The sequence below is a fragment of the Pleurodeles waltl genome, chromosome 10 (genome assembly GCF_031143425.1).
Source record: "Pleurodeles waltl isolate 20211129_DDA chromosome 10, aPleWal1.hap1.20221129, whole genome shotgun sequence".
Taxonomy (NCBI): Eukaryota; Metazoa; Chordata; class Amphibia; order Caudata; family Salamandridae; genus Pleurodeles; species Pleurodeles waltl.
This window is the reverse complement of record NC_090449.1, coordinates 1,077,671,965-1,077,695,107: the sequence shown is the minus strand read 5'-3', so window position 1 is coordinate 1,077,695,107 and position 23,143 is coordinate 1,077,671,965. Positions and strand designations below refer to the sequence as shown.

Here is a 23,143-nt window from a genome sequence, read left to right as displayed (position 1 = left end):
CACCCCCTCCCCTAATGGACGATCAATTTACCTTGTCCGTTGTTCCTCCGGGAGGGGACGGGATCCATGGGGGCAGCTCCGCCACCAGAACACCGCCACACGGAATCATGGGACATGATTCAGTGGACGATGTTCTGTTGACGTGGCAGTGGAGGTTGGCAGCAGTCATAATACGCTGCACGGAAGACCGCCACCACTGGCGGTCTTCCGCACGGCGGTACCTCAGCGGTCTTGCGAAAAGACCGCTCAGGTCGTAATGACCCCCAGTAAGTGCTGCATATCAGAAACCACAACTATGCACACACCCAATACTCATTCCCTGTGCTGACTGCACAAGTAGACACACAGAAGCATACCCACACAAGGGCATGGGTGGTACCCAATTCCTCATCTGAAAACACAAATACAGCAGGTACACAAGTTACACTTTCTGTCTTATTCACAAGAGGATCCCTCAAGTCCTTGTTCCTACTTGTTACACAGCCATAAATGCCCAATCTATTGTCTTGAGAGGCCTGTGTTCAGACCAGCCTCCTCAAGTCTGGAAAATTACAAGTTTCTGGTAGTGTCCCCTGTATGCCGTCATCCACAAGAAGAGTCCAGCTTGAGCTACCCAAGAGCACCTACTGTGCATGCCCGAGATGACCACACATAGCTCAATATCCAAGTCCCATCACTGACTGAAGAATGATACAACATTTTCATTTCAAGCTACTACTAAGAGAACTTCACTGCTAGTTAAAATATCCAAAATCCCAGTGGGACTAAGTTCACTTCCCATCTGCAAAGTAAAAACTAGCCCAACAAGCATTTCCAATGCAATAGTCTTGCGTCTGCTCGACTTAGACCTATTAGTGTTGTAAATTCCTAACTGGACTTTTCTTGCACATAAATTGAAAATGAAAAGTAAAACAGTTGACATAAGCGACCCAATTGAAAGTGCCACGGCCGTCATGAGTGCAAGAGTTATTGGCTCCCTGTGTGATTTTCTAGAAAGGATCGCGGCTGGGATGAAAGGGAAACCGAAACCGTTAGAGGGGCATCACACGCTGTAACAGGAGGAAGCATGACGTAGTGTGACGGCCAACAAAAATGTTCACTTAGTGAAATCACCTGGGAGGGAACTCAGAATTCAAAGGAGGGACATTTTATAAAATGCACTAATAAAAATTAAGCATTTAAGACAAGCACAACAAAGAAAGAATAACAAGAGTGGGCGTGGTAAAAGCCCACAGAGAGATTACAACAGGCCACAGCGCTTGTGCACTGTATCTAAACAGCTATTCCAATCAAAATAATTTGTAAGAAAAATTCCATCCAATATTTCGGAGCTGTGTTTGAATTATTCTACACTGTATAAAATGCAGCTGTCTGAATCTACTGCAGAGTCAAACATTCATATTTGGAAAACTATTAGCAAATGAGTCAGGGTTACACTCAAGTTTCTTCATCAGTGCCCCTGTTCCGGGACCCTTGATACATCATACATATTGACTCTCATCTGCACCCAAGCCGATGAGTTCCCAACCTCTGCCCACGTAGAAGATTCAAACAGAAGCCTACTTAATGCTTCACAGCATGCTGGCTCCCGAAACCAGACTCAGGATGAAGGCACTGCTCACCCCCTGAGCAGTCTTCGCTGCAGGCTTTAGCAAGCATTAGGTTCCTCTATCTGCAAGGGCTGCAGAAGCAGCGACCAGCCAGCCTTACCTAAATCAGTGCCAACTCTCTCCACCCCCACGCAGTTACATGCACTGCCTCAAATATTTCAGTCTTGCCCAGCAACTATATTTAGACTCTGTCACTGCAAAGAGGTTTGTGAAGCAGACACTGAGACCGTGCTGGATTAGATTTAATTTGCAACTAAGGAGTCCATTTCAGACACATGTAGATGTCAGTACATTTTCAAAGCATGAGTGGGGCATGGAACCAGCACATATGTACCATGTGCAATGCGTGACATGACAGCGACTGTAGACACCTCTCAATGCCATGATAAAAGATGCCAGTTACCCAGAGAGTACATTGAAAAGCCAAGCCTGCATACAGTTAAACTATCAAAAAAAGAAAACCCCACCATACACTGATGTTCTCAATCGCTTAATATAACTAGCATTGGCAAAATCAATAGGTCTCGGCTATGTGAGGTTCTGGCTTTGTTAATGGTTTTTGGCTATGTTGTACAGCAGCGCAGATGCTATTCAGCATGGCTCAGTTATTTGAAAAAAAAAAACCCTCAGCTTCAGAATGGAGAGGGAATACTGCACTCTGCAGTATCAGCATCAACCAGGTATGCCTTTCGTACTTCAGTCGCCTGAAATGAACCTCTCCATGCAGAGTTTACTCAGTGAGAAAGGGGGAATAATGTGCTGGGACAGTCTTAGCACATAACTACACATCCCTCTGGTAAATGCACAGTATCTCGCTTTCTGACATTTTGAATATGCGCAGTCCTTAAGATAAAACCTTAAAGAACACTATGCACAACCAAAAACAGGGACTTAGTTTAAAGTCAACTAAGTTTGTGCTCAATTTTAATACTACCAAGGTACTCAAGATGCACCTGGAATCTGGAACAATATCCCAGAATCCCTGATTACATATCTAGTGACACAGGTCCCAAAAATGAACCTGCAAAGCTGATTGAGCCCCACAAGAAGCACATTTCTTTACGTCTGATTATGGTTACGTTAAATTTTCATGGGCGCTACCTGGGGAAGATCACTCTGGACATATGAATTAAGGGTTATGATTTAATCACTCTTCTGACTTATTTTGCATCTGCCTATTATTCCAAATTATTTGGCTTGAATACGCTGCATTGTACATTGCTCTATGTAGTTGGAATGGCCAGTTCGGTATGTATGTACGCAAGGTTTCGATTACTCAAGTTAACACTCACTGAATGTTTTAAAACCTGAATTAACCCTTAAATTAGCATGAACATACACCCAGTCCTGATACAACGCACAGACTCCCTCAAAGATTGACTACCCCACTCAAGGTTAATCAGTGGTGAAGTATAATTATTCTCTCTTCTCTAGTCTTCTCCATCTGTTCCCCAACGGGAATAAACGTACACCTACCACATCAGTGCCAATCTAATTGCGTAGTGCAGCATTAATATGTTCCCCTTCTGGAATCAACCTACCCCGCCAGACAAGCATCAATCTAATGTAGTACAGAAAGGATCTAGTCTCCTGCTGTAGTTTAACACAATTCTTGCTGACAGATTTGGTTGCACCTGAATCTAACCATTTGTAGCCCATCTTGAGCCAATTCTAGTTCCATCCCAATATGAGATCCTCTGTCGATGTCTAACATGAAGGGAGACCCCGTGGAACATGCACCAAACCACTGCAACCAGTCAATCTGAGACATAAATCTGCTCCTAAAGTACGTGTTGTTATCTCTCCCGAACCAAGTCCAGCCCAAATCGGTGTCAACCCTAACATGTCATCTTATATCTACAGGTGCCCCAGTCGAGACCGAATGAAAGTGCAGAGAAGTGTAAATTTACCCTATCTTCGGCCTCAAATCAGTGCAGTAAAACAAAAACATCACAGAGCAGCAAACGAATGTCCTGAGGCTCCAATCAACTCTGCCCTGCCTGTAATCCTCATACCCACCAGTTCAGCCTAACTTCAGCCTTTTGTGTCCAAACTAAAAATGTCCCCAGACAATTCTGAATCTAACACCCAGGACACAAAGTCAGGAGCATGCATTTGGCCTCATAGATTGTGTGCCAAACTCATTACACTTCAGCGTTACCTGCCCTCAGTAAAGCCTGAATGTACTTGCAGCCAGACACAAACCTATCCCCTTACTTCACTGAGCTGAAGAGTGTAGGAGGCTGGCCTGGTATGTGGTGGGTACCTACGGTACTTACACCTTATACCGGGTACCAGGTCCAGTTATCCCTTATTAGTGAAGTGTAGGCAGTGTCTAGAAGCCAGGGCTGCCTAGAGGTAGCTGTAGCTGAGCAGCCAAGGCTTATCTAGGAGACATGCAAAGCACATGCAATACCACTGTAGTCACACAGTACTTCCACACATGAAAGAAAATACTCAGTGTTACAAAAATAAAGGTAATTTATTTTGGTGACACAATTAATAAAAATACTAGATGGGCAAAATAATACACTAAATATGTACACTAGTAGTCAGAAATAGGCATAAATAGCAATAGAAAACAGTGCAATTGTAATAGTGACCCTATGGGGAGCCCAAACCATAACCTACAAAAATGGAATGCAAATGCAGGACCCCTACCTAGTTAAGTGGAATCTTTGTAGGAAAGCTGGAGGAACTAGGAAACCCTAAAGGCAAGTACCACAGTGCCCCCCCCCCCAGTGACCAGGAAGAAAGGAGTAAATTACTGTATTTTCCACAAAATACCAAAAGAACTGAAAATGAAGATAATTCAACACCCAGACAAGACTGCAAGACACCAGCAGTGTATTCCTGAAGAGGAAGACCTGAAAAAAAAGGACCAAGTCGAGAAGTCGCAGGAGTGTCCAGTGGTGGCAGAAGCCACTATACACCTGTATGTGGTTGCAGGTGTTGGTCGACGGTAGGATGAAGACGGTCAGTAATGCAGCTCAAGAGCCGGTGAAGAGTTCCTGAAGGATGCAGTCGACGTCCCACACCGGATAGAGGATTGCAGTTTGTCTGTAGCGTGGAAAAGCCACCAACAAGCCTTGGCAAAGGCAAGAATCGTGGTAGAGGAAAAGTGGAGCTTCCGGGGACCAGCAAGGGCCAGGAGGACTCAAGCCACAGGGGGAAGGGGGGGGGGGGGGGGGGGGGAAATCGGGGGTTGGACGTCTTCAGCAAGGCAGAGAGTCCAAAGAAGAAGAGGCAGCCCCGCAGGAGACACACTGAAAGAGGGCGCAGGATTCGCAGAGGAGCCCACACAGGACAACTGAAGAAGGGCACCACACCGCAGGAGAAGCACGCAGAGGGTGGTTCATCGCAGGGAAGAGTGCTAGGGGCTCAGGCTACAGGGAGCCTGAAGACCCCTTGGAGTAGATTCCAACAAGCCTTGGTAACTGCAAGAGACAGTGCACAGGGGTACGGTCCTGCGTGGGAAGGCTAGGGCTTACCTCCACCAAAGCTGGACAGCTGGCAGAGAGGACCAAGAGGACTACTCTGGACCACCACCTGTGATGCAGGATCCACGCAGCTCAGGATGAGGGGAGATCCACGCAGCCAGTCGTCATTGCAGTTGGTGCCTGCAGATGCAGGGGAGTGACTCCTTCACTCCAAGGGAGATTCCTTCTCGTACAGATTGAAGACTTGCTGCCCTCAGAGAATGCACAGCCGGAGAAATGTTGCAAAAGCTGAAAGGAGCCGTGGAAACAATGTTGTAAGCAGTCTCTTCGTTGTGGATGCAGATTGTCAGTTCCTGGAGGGTCCAGTCAGTTTTTCCATGGCAAGAAGTCGAAGCAGAGGTTGCACAGGAGTCCTGCTGGAATCTTGCAATCTGAATCCGAGGATCCACCCAAGACAGACACCCTAAATAGCCCTCAAAGGGGGACTGGTCACCTAGCCAACTGACCACCTAACAGGAGGGGAGTCTGACGTCACCTGCCTGACCTGGCCACTCAGATGCTCCCAGAGGCCTCTGCCCACCTTGGATTCAAGATGGCAGTATCAAGAGACCCTCTGGAGGAGTCTGGGAACCACCCCAGGGGTGGTGATGGCCAGGGGAATAGTCACTCCCTTTTCTATTGTTCAGTTTCACGCTGGACAGGGACCAGAGGTCCCTGAACTGATGCAGACTGGTTTATGCAAGGAGGGCACCAAATGTGCCCTTCAAAGCATACTAGTAGCTTAGGGAGGCTACCCCTCCCAAGCCATGTAACACCTATTTCTAAAGGGAGAGGGTATTACACCCCTCTCCCAAAGGAAATCCTTTGTTCTGCCTTCCTGGGCTTAAGGTGATCAAGCAGCAGGAGGGCAGAAACCGGTCTGAGGGTTGACAGCAGCTTGGGCTGCCCGGAAACCCCCAGAAAGCTGCCAGGAGCAATGCTGGTGTCCTCTAAGGAGCCCCCAGACTGCATGGAATCATACTTCCAATACTGGCAACAGTACTGGGGTATGATTCCGACATGTTTGATAACAAACATGCCTAGGTTCGGAGTTACCATTATGTAGCTGGACATAGGTGGTGACCTATGTCCGGTACACAAGTAAAATGTCGTCCCGCACTCACAAAGTCCATAAAAACAGAGCTGGAATTTGTGGGGGCTCCTCTGCTCCTGCAGGGGTGCCCTCACACACAGGTACCTGCACCTTGCCCTCTGGGCTCAGACGGCCTACCATAGATAGGGGCAACTTACAGTGACCTAAAGTGAAAAGGGTGCATGCACCCTGTCAGGCAGGCTGCAATGGCAAGCCTGCAGACACACTTTGTATGGGCTCTCCATGGGCAGCTTAATACATGCTGCAGCCCATGGGGGACCCCTGGAGCCCCAATGCCCTGGGTACCTGGGTACCATGTACTAGGGACTTACATGGGGGCACCAGTGTGCCAAATGTGGGGTGTAGGAGGCTGGCCTGGTGTGTCGTCGAAGTCCGCCAACAAGCCTTGGCACACGCAAATCTCGCGGTTAACGGAAAACAGCGCTGCCGGAGACCAGGAAGGACCAGGTGGACTCCACCCAGCTGTGTCAGAGGGGGCCCTCAGCAACACAGAGAGCCCACAGAAGACCAGGCAGCACTCACAGGAGTCTCACAGGACGGGGACACGAAAGTTGCAGAAGAGGCCCATGCAGCACTACGAGAACGGCTCCCACGCCGCCGGAGAACGACTGAGGGAGCTGTGCATCGCAGGATAGAGTACTGGGGGCTCGAGCTTCAAAATGCACGAAGATCTTGGAGGAAGGATGCCAACAAGCCTTGGCAGTTGCAAAGGACGCGGTGCACGGGGGTACTGTCTTGCGTGGGAAGGCATGGTCTTACCTCCACCAGAGTTGGACAGTTGGAAGAGAGGACCGTCGGGACCACTTCAGTTCACCACCCGTGATGCAGGATCCAACCAGCTCAGCAGGAGAGAGGACCTAAGCAGCCGGTCGTTGTTGCAGTTGGTGCCTGCAGAAGCAGGGGAGTGACTCCTTCTCTCCAAAGGAGATTCCTTCTTTCTTCTGATGCAGGCTGAAGACGGGCTGTCCTCAAAGGATGCACAACGTAAAATGTTGCAGTTGCTGGAAGGGGCCAGAGATACAATGTTGCAGACAGAGTCTTGCTTCTTCGTTGCAGCTTGTAGGGTCCTGAAGAGTCCAGATACAGTTTCTTCAGAGAAGGGATTCCTGCTGGAGTCTTGCAATCCGAATCTGAGGAACCACCCAAAGGAGAGGCCCTAATTAGCCCTGAATGGGGGATTGGTCACCTAACCAGGTAAGCACATATCAGGGGAGGGCTCTGACGTCATCTGCTGGCACTGGCCACTCAGATGCTCCCAGAGTTCCCTGCCAACCTTCAATCCAAGATGGCAAAACCCATGGACTCTCTGGAGGAGCTCTGAGCACCACCCCTGGGGTGGTGATGGACAGGGGAGTGGTCACTCCCCTTTCTTTTGTCCAGTTTCATGCCAGAGCAGGAACTGGGGGTCCCAGAACCGGTGTAGACTGGTTTATGCAAGGAGGGCACTAAATGTGCCCTTCAAAGCATTTCAAGAAGGCTGTAATGGTAATATTGGGAAGTCCTCTAAATACCCCTCAGAGTACATAGAATCATACAACCAGTGCTGCAAAAGCCTTGGGGTATGATTCCAACATGTTTGATACCAAACATGCCTATGTTCGGAGTTACCATTATTTAGAAGGACACCTATGTCCAGTACACACGTAAAATGGCGTCCCTGCACTCACGAAGTCTGGGAAACTGGGCCTGGAGTTCATGTGTGAACCTCTGCCCTCACACACAGGTACTTTGCACCCTGCCCTCTGGGCTAGAAGGCCTGCCATAGGGGCGACTTATAAGTAACCTGGTGTAGTGTAAAATGGCAGTGAAAGGGTGCTTGCACCTTTTCACGCAGGCTGCAATGGCAGTCCTACAGAAGCCTTTGCATGGGCTCCCTATGGGTGGCAAAATATATGCTGCAGCCCACAGGGATCCCCTGGAACACCAACGCCCTTGGCACCTAGGTACCATATAATAGAGACTTATAATGGGGCACAAGTGTGCCAACTGTGGATGAAATACTGTGACAACAGTAACCAACAACTAAATTTAAGGGAGAGAGCATAACTACTGGGGATCTGGTCAGCAGGATCCCAGTAGACCCAGTCAAACACACTGACAAAACAGGCCAAAAGTGGGGGTAACCAAGCTAGAAAGAGGCTAATTTCCTACATGGGGTGTGTGTGTGGTCCAAGCAACCAAATTTAAAGGGAGAGAGCATAGTCATTGGGGTCCTGGTTAGCAGGATCCCAGTGAACACAGTCAAAACACACTGAAAACAGGCAATAAGTGGGGGTAACATTGCTACAAAAAAGGCTACTTTCCTACAAAGAGCATCAGTGACCACCATAAATCTAGCTCAAAGAACCCTGCCAAGTCTTGTCAGTGCCACCATGTCCCACAGCCCAGAGTGTGATGCAGTTCTATAACTAATCAGTTTGAAGGTATCTAACCCCAGAATGACAGGGTGACCCTTGATAGCAGACAGTCTGTACAGCAGCCCGGACAGAATCCCAACACCGTCACATCACTCCGGGTCCAACATAGTGACATATTGCCCTCCCACAGACCATGTGCGTCCAGTGAATGAACTGTAACCACATCCCTCTCACACCTCCTCTATACCCGTCACTCTCCACTCAATGACCCCCTACACCCTCACTGGGCCCGCTTTATACCTGTCACTCTCCATTCAATGATCCCTGCCGCCCCCTCTGTGCCCCTCTATACCTGTCACTCCTCACACAATGAACCCTGACATCCCTCTATGCCCCCTCTATACCAATCACTTTACACTCAATGACCCCTGACACCCCTCTGTGCCCAGTCCTTAGCAGTCACCCTTTACTCAATGACCCCTGACAATGTTCTGTGCCGCCTATACCTGTCACCATCCACTCAATGACCCCTGACACCCCTGCCCCCTCTACACCTATCACCCTTCACTCAATGACCCCTCTGTGCCCCCTCTACACCTGTCACCCTTCACTCAATGACCCCTGACACCCCTCTGTGCCCCCTTTACACCCATCACCCTTCACTCAATGACCCCTGACACCCCTCTGTGCCCCCCACACCTGTCACCCTTCACTCAATGACCCCTGACACTCCTCTGTGCCCTCTACACCCGTCACCCTTCACTCAATGACCCCTGACACCCCTCTGTGCCCCCTCTACATCCGTCACCCTTCACTCAATGACCCCTGACACCCCTCTGTGCCCCCTCTACACCCGTCACCCTTCACTCAATGACCCCTGACACCCCTCTGTGCCCCCTCTACACCCGTCACCCTTCACTCAATGACCCCTGACACCCCTCTGTGCCCCCCACACCTGTCACCCTTCACTCAATGACCCCTGACACACCCTGAGCCCCCTCTAAACCTGTCACCCTTCACTCAATGAACCCTGACACCCCTCTGTGCCCCCTCTACACCTGTCACCCTTCACTGAATGACCCCTGACACCCCTCTGTGCCCAGTCCTTAGCAGTCACCCTTCACTCAATGACCCCTGACACCCCTCTGTGCCCCCCACACCTGTCACCCTTCACTCAATGACCCCTGACACACCCTGAGCCCCCTCTAAACCTGTCACCCTTCACTCAATGACCCCTGACACCCCTCTGTGCCCCCTCTACACCTGTCACCCTTCACTGAATGACCCCTGACACCCCTCTGTGCCCAGTCCTTAGCAGTCACCCTTCACTCAATGACCCCTGACAGCCCTCTGTGTCCCCTCTACACCCGTCACCCTTCACTCAATGACCCCTGGCACCCCTCTGTGCCCCCTCTACACCTCTCACCCTTCACTCAATGACCCCTGGCACCCCTCTGTGCCCCCTCTACACCCGTCACCCTTCACTCAATGACCCCTGACACCCCTCTGTGCCCCCTCTACACCTGTCACCCTCCACTCAATGACCCCTGACACCCCTCTGTGCCCCCTCTACACCTATCACCCTTCACTCAATGACCCCTGACACCCCTCTGTGCCCCCTCTACACCCGTCACCCTTCACTCAATGACCCCTGACACCCCTCTGTGCCCCCTCTACACCCGTCACCCTTCACTCAATGACCCCCGACACCCCTCTGTGCCCCCTCTACACCCGTCACCCTTCACTCAATGACCCCCGGCACCCCTCTGTGCCCCCTCTACACCCGTCACCCTTCACTCAATGACCCCCGGCACCCCTCTGTGCCCCCTCTACACCTGTCACCCTTCACTCAATGACCCCTGACACCCCTCTGTGCCCCCTCTACACCCATCACCCTTCACTCAATGACCCCTGACACCCCTCTGTGCCCCCTCTACACCCGTCACCCTTCACTCAATGACCCCTGACACCCCTCTGTGCCCCCTCTACACCTGTCACCCTTCACTCAATGACCCCTGACACCCCTCTGTGCCCCCTCTACACCTGTCACCCTTCACTCAATGACCCCTGACACCCCTCTGTGCCCCCTCTACACCCGTCACCCTCCACTCAATGACCCCTGGCACCCCTCTGTGCCCCCTCTACACCCGTCACCCTCCACTCAATGACCCCTGGCACCCCTCTGTGCCCCCTCTACACCCGTCACCCTTCACTCAATGACCCCTGGCACCCCTCTGTGCCCCCTCTACACCCGTCACCCTTCACTCAATGACCCCTGACACCCCTCTGTGCCCCCTCTACACCCGTCACCCTTCACTCAATGACCCTGACACCCCTCTGTGCCCCCTCTACACCTGTCACCCTCCACTCAATGACCCCTGACACCCCTCTGTGCCCCCTCTACACCTATCACCCTTCACTCAATGACCCCTGACACCCCTCTGTGCCCCCTCTACACCCGTCACCCTTCACTCAATGACCCCTGACACCCCTCTGTGCCCCCTCTACACCTGTCACCCTTCACTCAATGACCCCTGGCACCCCTCTGTGCCCCCTCTACACCTGTCACCCTTCACTCAATGACCGCTGACACCCCTCTGTGCCCCCTCTACACCCATCACCCTTCACTCAATGACCCCTGACACCCCTCTGTGCCCCCTCTACACCCGTCACCCTTCACTCAATGACCCCTGACACCCCTCTGTGCCCCCCACACCTGTCACCCTTCACTCAATGACCCCTGACACCCCTCTGTGCCCCCTCTACACCCGTCACCCTTCACTCAATGACCCCTGACACCCCTCTGTGCCCCCCACACCTGTCACCCTTCACTCAATGACCCCTGACACCCCTCTGTGCCCCCTCTACACCCGTCACCCTTCACTCAATGACCCCTGACACCCCTCTGTGCCCCCTCTACACCTGTCACCCTTCACTCAATGACCCCTGACACCCCTCTGTGCCCCCTCTACACCTGTCACCCTTCACTCAATGACCCCTGACACCCCTCTGTGCCCCCCACACCTGTCACCCTTCACTCAATGACCCCTGACACCCCTCTGTGCCCCCTCTACACCCGTCACCCTTCACTCAATGACCCCTGACACCCCTCTGTGCCCCCTCTACACCGGTCACCCTTCACTCAATGACCCCTGACACCCCTCTGTGCCCCCTCTACACCTGTCACCCTTCACTCAATGACCCCTGGCACCCCTCTCTGCCCAGTCCTTAGCAGTCACCCTTCACTCAAAGACCCCTGACACCCCTCTGTGCCCCCCACACCTGCCACCCTTCACTCAATGACCCCTGGCACCCCTCTGTGCCCCCTCTACACCTGTCACCCTTCACTCAATGACCCCTGACACCCCTCTGTGCCCCCTCTACACCTGTCACCCTCCACTCAATGACCCCTGACACCCCTCTGTGCCCCCTCTACACCTATCACCCTTCACTCAATGACCCCTGACACCCCTCTGTGCCCCCTCTACACCTGTCACCCTTCACTCAATGACCCCTGACACCCCTCTGTGCCCCCCACACCTGTCACCCTTCACTCAATGACCCCTGACACCCCTCTGTGCCCCCTCTACACCCGTCACCCTTCACTCAATGACCCCTGACACCCCTCTGTGCCCCCTCTACACCGGTCACCCTTCACTCAATGACCCCTGACACCCCTCTGTGCCCCCTCTACACCTGTCACCCTTCACTCAATGACCCCTGGCACCCCTCTCTGCCCAGTCCTTAGCAGTCACCCTTCACTCAAAGACCCCTGACACCCCTCTGTGCCCCCCACACCTGCCACCCTTCACTCAATGACCCCTGGCACCCCTCTGTGCCCCCTCTACACCTGTCACCCTTCACTCAATGACCCCTGACACCCCTCTGTGCCCCCTCTACACCTGTCACCCTCCACTCAATGACCCCTGACACCCCTCTGTGCCCCCTCTACACCTATCACCCTTCACTCAATGACCCCTGACACCCCTCTGTGCCCCCTCTACACCCGTCACCCTTCACTCAATGACCCCTGACACCCCTCTGTGCCCCCTCTACACCTGTCACCCTTCACTCAATGACCCCTGGCACCCCTCTGTGTCCCCTCTACACCTGTCACCCTTCACTCAATGACCCCTGACACCCCTGTGCCCCCTCTACACCCGTCACCCTTCACCCTTCACTCAATGACCCCTGACACCCCTCTGTGCCCCCTCTACACCCGTCACCCTCCACTCAATGACCCCTGACAGCCCTCTGTGTCCAATCTATACCCGTCACCCTTCACTCAATGACCCCTGACACCCCTCTGTGCCCAGTCCTTAGCAGTCACCCTTCACTCAAAGACCCCTGACGCCCCTCTGTGCCCCCCACACCTGCCACCCTTCACTCAATGACCCCTGGCACCCCTCTGTGCCCCCTCTACACCCGTCACCCTTCACTCAATGACCCCTGACACCCCTCTGTGCCCCCTCTACACCTGTCACCCTTCACTCAATGACCCCTGACACCCCTCTGTGCCCCCTCTACACCTGTCACCCTTCACTCAATGACCCCTGGCACCCCTCTGTGCCCCCTCTACACCTGTCACCCTTCACTCAATGACCGCTGACACCCCTCTGTGCCCCCTCTACACCCATCACCCTTCACTCAATGACCCCTGACACCCCTCTGTGCCCCCTCTACACCCGTCACCCTTCACTCAATGACCCCTGACACCCCTCTGTGCCCCCCACACCTGTCACCCTTCACTCAATGACCCCTGACACCCCTCTGTGCCTCCTCTACACCCGTCACCCTTCACTCAATGACCCCTGACACCCCTCTGTGCCCCCCACACCTGTCACCCTTCACTCAATGACCCGACACCCCTCTGTGCCCCCTCTACACCCGTCACCCTTCACTCAATGACCCCTGACACCCCTCTGTGCCCCCTCTACACCTGTCACCCTTCACTCAATGACCCCTGACACCCCTCTGTGCCCCCTCTACACCTGTCACCCTTCACTCAATGACCCCTGACACCCCTCTGTGCCCCCCACACCTGTCACCCTTCACTCAATGACCCCTGACACCCCTCTGTGCCCCCTCTACACCCGTCACCCTTCACTCAATGACCCCTGACACCCCTCTGTGCCCCCTCTACACCGGTCACCCTTCACTCAATGACCCCTGACACCCCTCTGCGCCCCCTCTACACCTGTCACCCTTCACTCAATGACCCCTGGCACCCCTCTCTGCCCAGTCCTTAGCAGTCACCCTTCACTCAAAGACCCCTGACACCCCTCTGTGCCCCCCACACCTGCCACCCTTCACTCAATGACCCCTGGCACCCCTCTGTGCCCCCTCTACACCTGTCACCCTTCACTCAATGACCCCTGACACCCCTCTGTGCCCCCTCTACACCTGTCACCCTCCACTCAATGACCCCTGACACCCCTCTGTGCCCCCTCTACACCTATCACCCTTCACTCAATGACCCCTGACACCCCTCTGTGCCCCCTCTACACCTGTCACCCTTCACTCAATGACCCCTGACACCCCTCTGTGCCCCCCACACCTGTCACCCTTCACTCAATGACCCCTGACACCCCTCTGTGCCCCCTCTACACCCGTCACCCTTCACTCAATGACCCCTGACACCCCTCTGTGCCCCCTCTACACCGGTCACCCTTCACTCAATGACCCCTGACACCCCTCTGTGCCCCCTCTACACCTGTCACCCTTCACTCAATGACCCCTGGCACCCCTCTCTGCCCAGTCCTTAGCAGTCACCCTTCACTCAAAGACCCCTGACACCCCTCTGTGCCCCCCACACCTGCCACCCTTCACTCAATGACCCCTGGCACCCCTCTGTGCCCCCTCTACACCGGTCACCCTTCACTCAATGACCCCTGACACCCCTCTGTGCCCCCTCTACACCTGTCACCCTTCACTCAATGACCCCTGACACCCCTCTGTGCCCCCTCTACACCCGTCACCCTTCACTCAATGACCCCTGACACCCCTCTGTGCCCCCTCTACACCCGTCACCCTTCACTCAATGACCCCTGACACCCCTCTGTGCCCCCTCTACACCTGTCACCCTTCACTCAATGACCCCTGGCACCCCTCTGTGTCCCCTCTACACCTGTCACCCTTCACTCAATGACCCCTGACACCCCTCTGTGCCCCCTCTACACCCGTCACCCTTCACTCAATGACCCCTGACACCCCTCTGTGCCCCCTCTACACCCGTCACCCTCCACTCAATGACCCCTGACAGCCCTCTGTGTCCAATCTATACCCGTCACCCTTCACTCAATGACCCCTGACACCCCTCTGTGCCCAGTCCTTAGCAGTCACCCTTCACTCAAAGACCCCTGACGCCCCTCTGTGCCCCCCACACCTGCCACCCTTCACTCAATGACCCCTGGCACCCCTCTGTGCCCCCTCTACACCCGTCACCCTTCACTCAATGACCCCTGACACCCCTCTGTGCCCCCTCTACACCTGTCACCCTTCACTCAATGACCCCTGACACCCCTCTGTGCCCCCTCTACACCTGTCACCCTCCACTCAATGACCCCTGACACCCCTCTGTGCCCCCTCTACACCTATCACCCTTCACTCAATGACCCCTGACAGCCCTCTGTGTCCAATCTATACCCGTCACCCTTCACTCAATGACCCCTGACACCCCTCTGTGCCCAGTCCTTAGCAGTCACCCTTCACTCAAAGACCCCTGACACCCCTCTGTGCCCCCCACACCTGCCACCCTTCACTCAATGACCCCTGACACCCCTCTGTGCCCCCTCTACACCTGTCACCCTTCACTCAATGACCCCTGACACCCCTCTGTGCCCCCTCTACACCTATCACCCTTCACTCAATGACCCCTGACACCCCTCTGTGCCCCCTCTACACCTGTCACCCTTCACTCAATGACCCCTGGCACCCCTCTGTGCCCAGTCCTTAGCAGTCACCCTTCACTCAAAGACCCCTGACACCCCTCTGTGCCCCCCACACCTGCCACCCTTCACTCAATGACCCCTGACAGCCCTCTGTGTCCAATCTATACCCGTCACCCTTCACTCAATGACCCCTGACACCCCTCTGTGCCCCCTCTACACCCGTCACCCTTCACTCAATGACCCCTGGCACCCCTCTGTGCCCCCTCTACACCCGTCACCCTTCACTCAATGACCCCTGACACCCCTCTGTGCCCCCTCTACACCCGTCACCCTTCACTCAATGACTCCTGACACCCCTCTGTGCCCCCTCTACACCCGTCACCCTCCACTCAATGACCCCTGACACCCCTCTGTGCCCCCTCTACACCTGTCACCCTTCACTCAATGACCCCTGACACCCCTCTGTGCCCCCTCTACACCCGTCACCCTTCACTCAATGACCCCTGGCACCCCTCTGTGCCCCCTCTACACCTGTCACCCTCCACTCAATGACCCCTGGCACCCCTCTGTGCCCCCTCTACACCTGTCACCCTTCACTCAATGACCCCTGGCACCCCTCTGTGCCCCCTCTACACCTGTCACCCTTCACTCAATGACCCCTCTGTGCCCCCTCTACACCCGTCACCCTCCACTCAATGACCCCTGACACCCCTCTGTGCCCCCTCTACACCCGTCACCCTTCACTCAATGACCCCTGACACCCCTCTGTGCCCCCTCTACACCCGTCACCCTCCACTCAATGACCCCTGGCACCCCTCTGTGCCCCCTCTACACCTGTCACCCTTCACTCAATGACCCCTGACACCCCTCTGTGCCCCCTCTACACCCGTCACCCTTCACTCAATGACCCCTGACACCCCTCTGTGCCCCCTCTACACCGGTCACCCTTCACTCAATGACCCCTGACACCCCTCTGAGCCCCCTCTACACCCGTCACCCTTCACTCAATGACCCCTGGCACCCCTCTGTGCCCCCTCTACACCCGTCACCCTCCACTCAATGACCCCTGGCACCCCTCTGTGCCCCCTCTACACCTGTCACCCTTCACTCAATGACCCCTGGCACCCCTCTGTGCCCCCTCTACACCTGTCACCCTTCACTCAATGACCCCTTACACCCCTCTGTGCCCCCTCTACACCTGTCACCCTTCACTCAATGACCCCTGGCACCCCTCTGTGCCCCCTCTACACCCGTCACCCTCCACTCAATGACCCCTGGCACCCCTCTGTGCCCCCTCTACACCTGTCACCCTTCACTCAATGACCCCTGGCACCCCTCTGTGCCCCCTCTACACCCGTCACCCTCCACTCAATGACCCCTGGCACCCCTCTGTGCCCCCTCTACACCCGTCACCCTTCACTCAATGACCCCTGACACCCCTCTGTGCCCCCTCTACACCCGTCACCCTTCACTCAATGACCCTGACACCCCTCTGTGCCCCCTCTACACCTGTCACCCTCCACTCAATGACCCCTGACACCCCTCTGTGCCCCCTCTACACCTATCACCCTTCACTCAATGACCCCTGACACCCCTCTGTGCCCCCTCTACACCCGTCACCCTTCACTGAATGACCCCTGACACCCCTCTGTGCCCCCTCTACACCTGTCACCCTTCACTCAATGACCCCTGACACCCCTCTGTGCCCCCTCTACACCCGTCACCCTCCACTCAATGACCCCTGGCACCCCTCTGTGCCCCCTCTACACCTGTCACCCTTCACTCAATGACCCCTGACACCCCTCTGTGCCCCCTCTACACCCGTCACCCTTCACTCAATGACCCCTGACACCCCTCTACACCTGTCACCCTTCACTCAATGACCCCTGACACCCCTCTGTGCCCCCTCTACACCTGTCACCCTTCACTGAATGACCCCTGACACCCCTCTGTGCCCAGTCCTTAGCAGTCACCCTTCACTCAATGACCCCTGACAGCCTTCTGTGTCCCCTCTACACCCGTCACCCTTCACTCAATGACCCCTGGCACCCCTCTGTTTCCCCTCTACACCTCTCACCCTTCACTCAATGACCCCTGGCACCCCTCTGTGCCCCCTCTACACCCGTCACCCTTCACTCAATGACCCCTGACACCCCTCTGTGCCCCCTCTACACCTGTCACCCTCCACTCAATGACCCCTGACACCCCTCTGTGCCCCCTCTACACCTGTCACCCTTCACTCAATGACCCCTGACACCCCTCTGTGCCCCCTCTACACCCGTCACCCTCCACTCAATGACCCCTGGCACCCCTCTGTGCCCCCTCTACACCTGTCACCCTTCACTCAATGACCCCTGACACCCCTCTGTGCCCCCTCTACACCCGTCACACTTCACTCAATGACCCCCGGCACCCCTCTGTGCCCCCTCTACACCTGTCACCCTTCACTCAATGACCCCTGGCACCCCTCTGTGCCCCCTCTACACCTGTCACCCTTCACTCAATGACCCCTGACACCCCTCTGTGCCCCCTCTACACCCGTCACCCTTCACTCAATGACCCCTGACACCCCTCTGTGCCCCCTCTACACCCGTCACCCTTCACTCAATGACCCCTGACACCCCTCTGTGCCCCCTCTACACCCGTCACCCTTCACTCAATGACCCCTGACACCCCTCTGTGCCCCCTCTACACCTGTCACCCTTCACTCATTGACCCCTGACACCCCTCTGTGCCCCCTCTACACCCGTCACCCTCCACTCAATGACCCCTGGCACCCCTCTGTGCCCCCTCTACACCCGTCACCCTCCACTCAATGACCCCTGGCACCCCTCTGTGCCCCCTCTACACCCGTCACCCTTCACTCAATGACCCCTGGCACCCCTCTGTGCCCCCTCTACACCCGTCACCCTTCACTCAATGACCCCTGACACCCCTCTGTGCCCCCTCTACAAGCGTCACCCTTCACTCAATGACCCTGACACCCCTCTGTGCCCCCTCTACACCTGTCACCCTCCACTCAATGACCCCTGACACCCCTCTGTGCCCCCTCTACACCTATCACCCTTCACTCAATGACCCCTGACACCCCTCTGTGCCCCCTCTACACCCGTCACCCTTCACTCAATGACCCCTGACACCCCTCTGTGCCCCCTCTACACCTGTCACCCTTCACTCAATGACCCCTGGCACCCCTCTGTGCCCCCTCTACACCTGTCACCCTTCACTCAATGACCGCTGACACCCCTCTGTGCCCCCTCTACACCCATCACCCTTCACTCAATGACCCCTGACACCCCTCTGTGCCCCCTCTACACCCGTCACCCTTCACTCAATGACCCCTGACACCCCTCTGTGCCCCCCACACCTGTCACCCTTCACTCAATGACCCCTGACACCCCTCTGTGCCCCCTCTACACCCGTCACCCTTCACTCAATGACCCCTGACACCCCTCTGTGCCCCCCACACCTGTCACCCTTCACTCAATGACCCCTGACACCCCTCTGTGCCCCCTCTACACCCGTCACCCTTCACTCAATGACCCCTGACACCCCTCTGTGCCCCCTCTACACCTGTCACCCTTCACTCAATGACCCCTGACACCCCTCTGTGCCCCCTCTACACCTGTCACCCTTCACTCAATGACCCCTGACACCCCTCTGTGCCCCCCACACCTGTCACCCTTCACTCAATGACCCCTGACACCCCTCTGTGCCCCCTCTACACCCGTCACCCTTCACTCAATGACCCCTGACACCCCTCTGTGCCCCCTCTACACCGGTCACCCTTCACTCAATGACCCCTGACACCCCTCTGTGCCCCCTCTACACCTGTCACCCTTCACTCAATGACCCCTGGCACCCCTCTCTGCCCAGTCCTTAGCAGTCACCCTTCACTCAAAGACCCCTGACACCCCTCTGTGCCCCCCACACCTGCCACCCTTCACTCAATGACCCCTGGCACCCCTCTGTGCCCCCTCTACACCTGTCACCCTTCACTCAATGACCCCTGACACCCCTCTGTGCCCCCTCTACACCTGTCACCCTCCACTCAATGACCCCTGACACCCCTCTGTGCCCCCTCTACACCTATCACCCTTCACTCAATGACCCCTGACACCCCTCTGTGCCCCCTCTACACCCGTCACCCTTCACTCAATGACCCCTGACACCCCTCTGTGCCCCCCACACCTGTCACCCTTCACTCAATGACCCCTGACACCCCTCTGTGCCCCCTCTACACCCGTCACCCTTCACTCAATGACCCCTGACACCCCTCTGTGCCCCCTCTACACCGGTCACCCTTCACTCAATGACCCCTGACACCCCTCTGTGCCCCCTCTACACCTGTCACCCTTCACTCAATGACCCCTGGCACCCCTCTCTGCCCAGTCCTTAGCAGTCACCCTTCACTCAAAGACCCCTGACACCCCTCTGTGCCCCCCACACCTGCCACCCTTCACTCAATGACCCCTGGCACCCCTCTGTGCCCCCTCTACACCTGTCACCCTTCACTCAATGACCCCTGACACCCCTCTGTGCCCCCTCTACACCTGTCACCCTTCACTCAATGACCCCTGACACCCCTCTGTGCCCCCTCTACACCTGTCACCCTTCACTCAATGACCCCTGGCACCCCTCTGTGCCCCCTCTACACCGGTCACCCTTCACTCAATGACCCCTGACACCCCTCTGTGCCCCCTCTACACCCGTCACCCTTCACTCAATGACCCCTGACACCCCTCTGTGCCCCCTCTACACCTGTCACCCTCCACTCAATGACCCCTGACACCCCTCTGTGCCCCCTCTACACCTGTCACCCTTCACTCAATGACCGCTGACACCCCTCTGTGCCCCCTCTACACCCGTCACCCTTCACTCAATGACCCCTGACACCCCTCTGTGCCCCCTCTACACCTGTCACCCTCCACTCAATGACCCCTGACACCCCTCTGTGCCCCCTCTACACCCGTCACCCTTCACTCAATGACCCCTGACACCCCTCTGTGCCCCCTCTACACCCGTCACCCTTCACTCAATGACCCCTGACACCCCTCTGTGCCCCCTCTACACCCGTCACCCTTCACTCAATGACCCCTGACAGCCCTCTGTGTCCAATCTATACCCGTCACCCTTCACTCAATGACCCCTGACACCCCTCTGTGCCCCCTCTACACCTATCACCCTTCACTCAATGACCCCTGACACCCCTCTGTGCCCCCTCTACACCTGTCACCCTTTACTCAATGACCCCTGACACCCCTCTGTGCCCCCCACACCTGTCACCCTTCACTCAATGACCCCTGACACCCCTCTGTGCCCCCTCTACACCCGTCACCCTTCACTCAATGACCCCTGACACCCCTCTGTGCCCCCTCTACACCGGTCACCCTTCACTCAATGACCCCTGACACCCCTCTGTGCCCCCTCTACACCTGTCACCCTTCACTCAATGACCCCTGGCACCCCTCTCTGCCCAGTCCTTAGCAGTCACCCTTCACTCAAAGACCCCTGACACCCCTCTGTGCCCCCCACACCTGCCACCCTTCACTCAATGACCCCTGGCACCCCTCTGTGCCCCCTCTACACCTGTCACCCTTCACTCAATGACCCCTGACACCCCTCTGTGCCCCCTCTACACCTGTCACCCTCCACTCAATGACCCCTGACACCCCTCTGTGCCCCCTCTACACCTATCACCCTTCACTCAATGACCCCTGACACCCCTCTGTGCCCCCTCTACACCTGTCACCCTTCACTCAATGACCCCTGACACCCCTCTGTGCCCCCCACACCTGTCACCCTTCACTCAATGACCCCTGACACCCCTCTGTGCCCCCTCTACACCCGTCACCCTTCACTCAATGACCCCTGACACCCCTCTGTGCCCCCTCTACACCGGTCACCCTTCACTCAATGACCCCTGACACCCCTCTGTGCCCCCCACACCTGTCACCCTTCACTCAATGACCCCTGACACCCCTCTGTGCCCCCTCTACACCTGTCACCCTTCACTCAATGAACCCTGACACCCCTCTGTGCCCCCTCTACACCTGTCACCCTTCACTCAATGACCCCTGGCACCCCTCTGTGCCCCCCACACCTGTCACCCTTCACTCAATGACCCCTGACACCCCTCTGTGCCCCCTCTACACCCGTCACCCTTCACTCAAAGACCCCTGACACCCCTCTGTGCCCCCCACACCTGCCACCCTTCACTCAATGACCCCTGGCACCCCTCTGTGCCCCCTCTACACCTGTCACCCTTCACTCAATGACCCCTGACACCCCTCTGTGCCCCCTCTACACCTGTCACCCTCCACTCAATGACCCCTGACACCCCTCTGTGCCCCCTCTACACCTATCACCCTTCACTCAATGACCCCTGACACCCCTCTGTGCCCCCTCTACACCTGTCACCCTTCACTCAATGACCCCTGACACCCCTCTGTGCCCCCCACACCTGTCACCCTTCACTCAATGACCCCTGACACCCCTCTGTGCCCCCTCTACACCCGTCACCCTTCACTCAATGACCCCTGACACCCCTCTGTGCCCCCTCTACACCTGTCACCCTTCACTCAATGACCCCTGACACCCCTCTGTGCCCCCTCTACACCTGTCACCCTTCACTCAATGAACCCTGACACCCCTCTGTGCCCCCTCTACACCTGTCACCCTTCACTCAATGACCCCTGGCACCCCTCTGTGCCCCCCACACCTGTCACCCTTCACTCAATGACCCCTGACACCCCTCTGTGCCCCCTCTACACCCGTCACCCTTCACTCAATGACCCCTGACACCCCTCTGACCGCCCCCGCCCCCGTCCTCTCTCTCACACCCACCTCTCGCCTTCGCCGCCATCTTGTATCTTTCTGGACTGTCTGCGCATGCGCGTTGGGAGCCGGCTTCCATGGTCACGTGCCACTGAGGCGTAGGCAGAGAAGACGGACTTCTGACTTGACGCTCTTTGCCTGACTCCTCGGGGCCGCCATGTTGGGGTCAGTCAGGCAGCCTGGGGGAGGCAGGAGCCCCGGGGTCGGGTGTTTGCTCCCCTGGGGCGGTGGATGAAAGAGGCTGCGGTAGCCGCGCTGCCTTTCTCACCGCCGTCAGTGCTTGAGAAGCGCCCTCTGCGCGTGTGACCGCTGCCCCGGCGCAGCTCCATGTGCCCCTGAGCGCCGGCTCGCGTGGCCCAGTCTTGTAATGCAGTGACCAAGACTACAAGTCCCAGAATTCATAGTAAAAGCCTGGCGTGGAGCAGAGGCCACTGGCCCGGGCCTCGGCGGGCAGGGTCTGCCAGAGCCTGTGCCCTGCTGGGTGCGGCCCTCTCCCATCCCAGCCGCGCCAGGCGCGCCGCGCTCCAGCGAAAGAGACACGACGCGTCTGCGGGAGCCGCTGCAGCTGTGCGCTGTCGCGTCCCCAGACAAGAGCGCCCCACGAGCGCCCGCGTAGCGTCTTCACTCATCAGCGAGCTCCCGCGTAGCGTCTTCACTCATCAGCGAGCTCCCGCGTAGCGTCTTCACTCATCAGCGAGCTCCCGCGTAGCGTCTTTACCCATCAGCCAGCTCCCGCGTAGCGTCTTTACTCATCAGCCAGCTCCCGCGTAGCGTCTTTACTCATCAGCCAGCTCCCGCGTAGCGTCTTTACTCATCTGTCAGCTCCTGAGTAGCGTCTTTACTCATCAGCGAGCTC

At 56.3% G+C, this 23,143-nt stretch overlaps 1 protein-coding gene across 1 annotated transcript in view; it reads right to left on the bottom strand.

Annotated features, from left to right (window-relative positions):
- The window catches only part of FUNDC2 (FUN14 domain containing 2), a 51,366-nt gene extending 28,961 nt beyond the window's left edge, over window positions 1–22,405 (bottom strand). Inside the window, exon 1 of the mRNA XM_069212151.1 lies at window positions 22,297–22,405. Coding sequence (XP_069068252.1) covers window positions 22,297–22,366 — 70 coding nt within the window. The 5' untranslated portion in view covers window positions 22,367–22,405. The remainder of the gene's footprint in view (window positions 1–22,296) is intronic.
- Window positions 22,406–23,143: the final 738 nt, after the last annotated feature.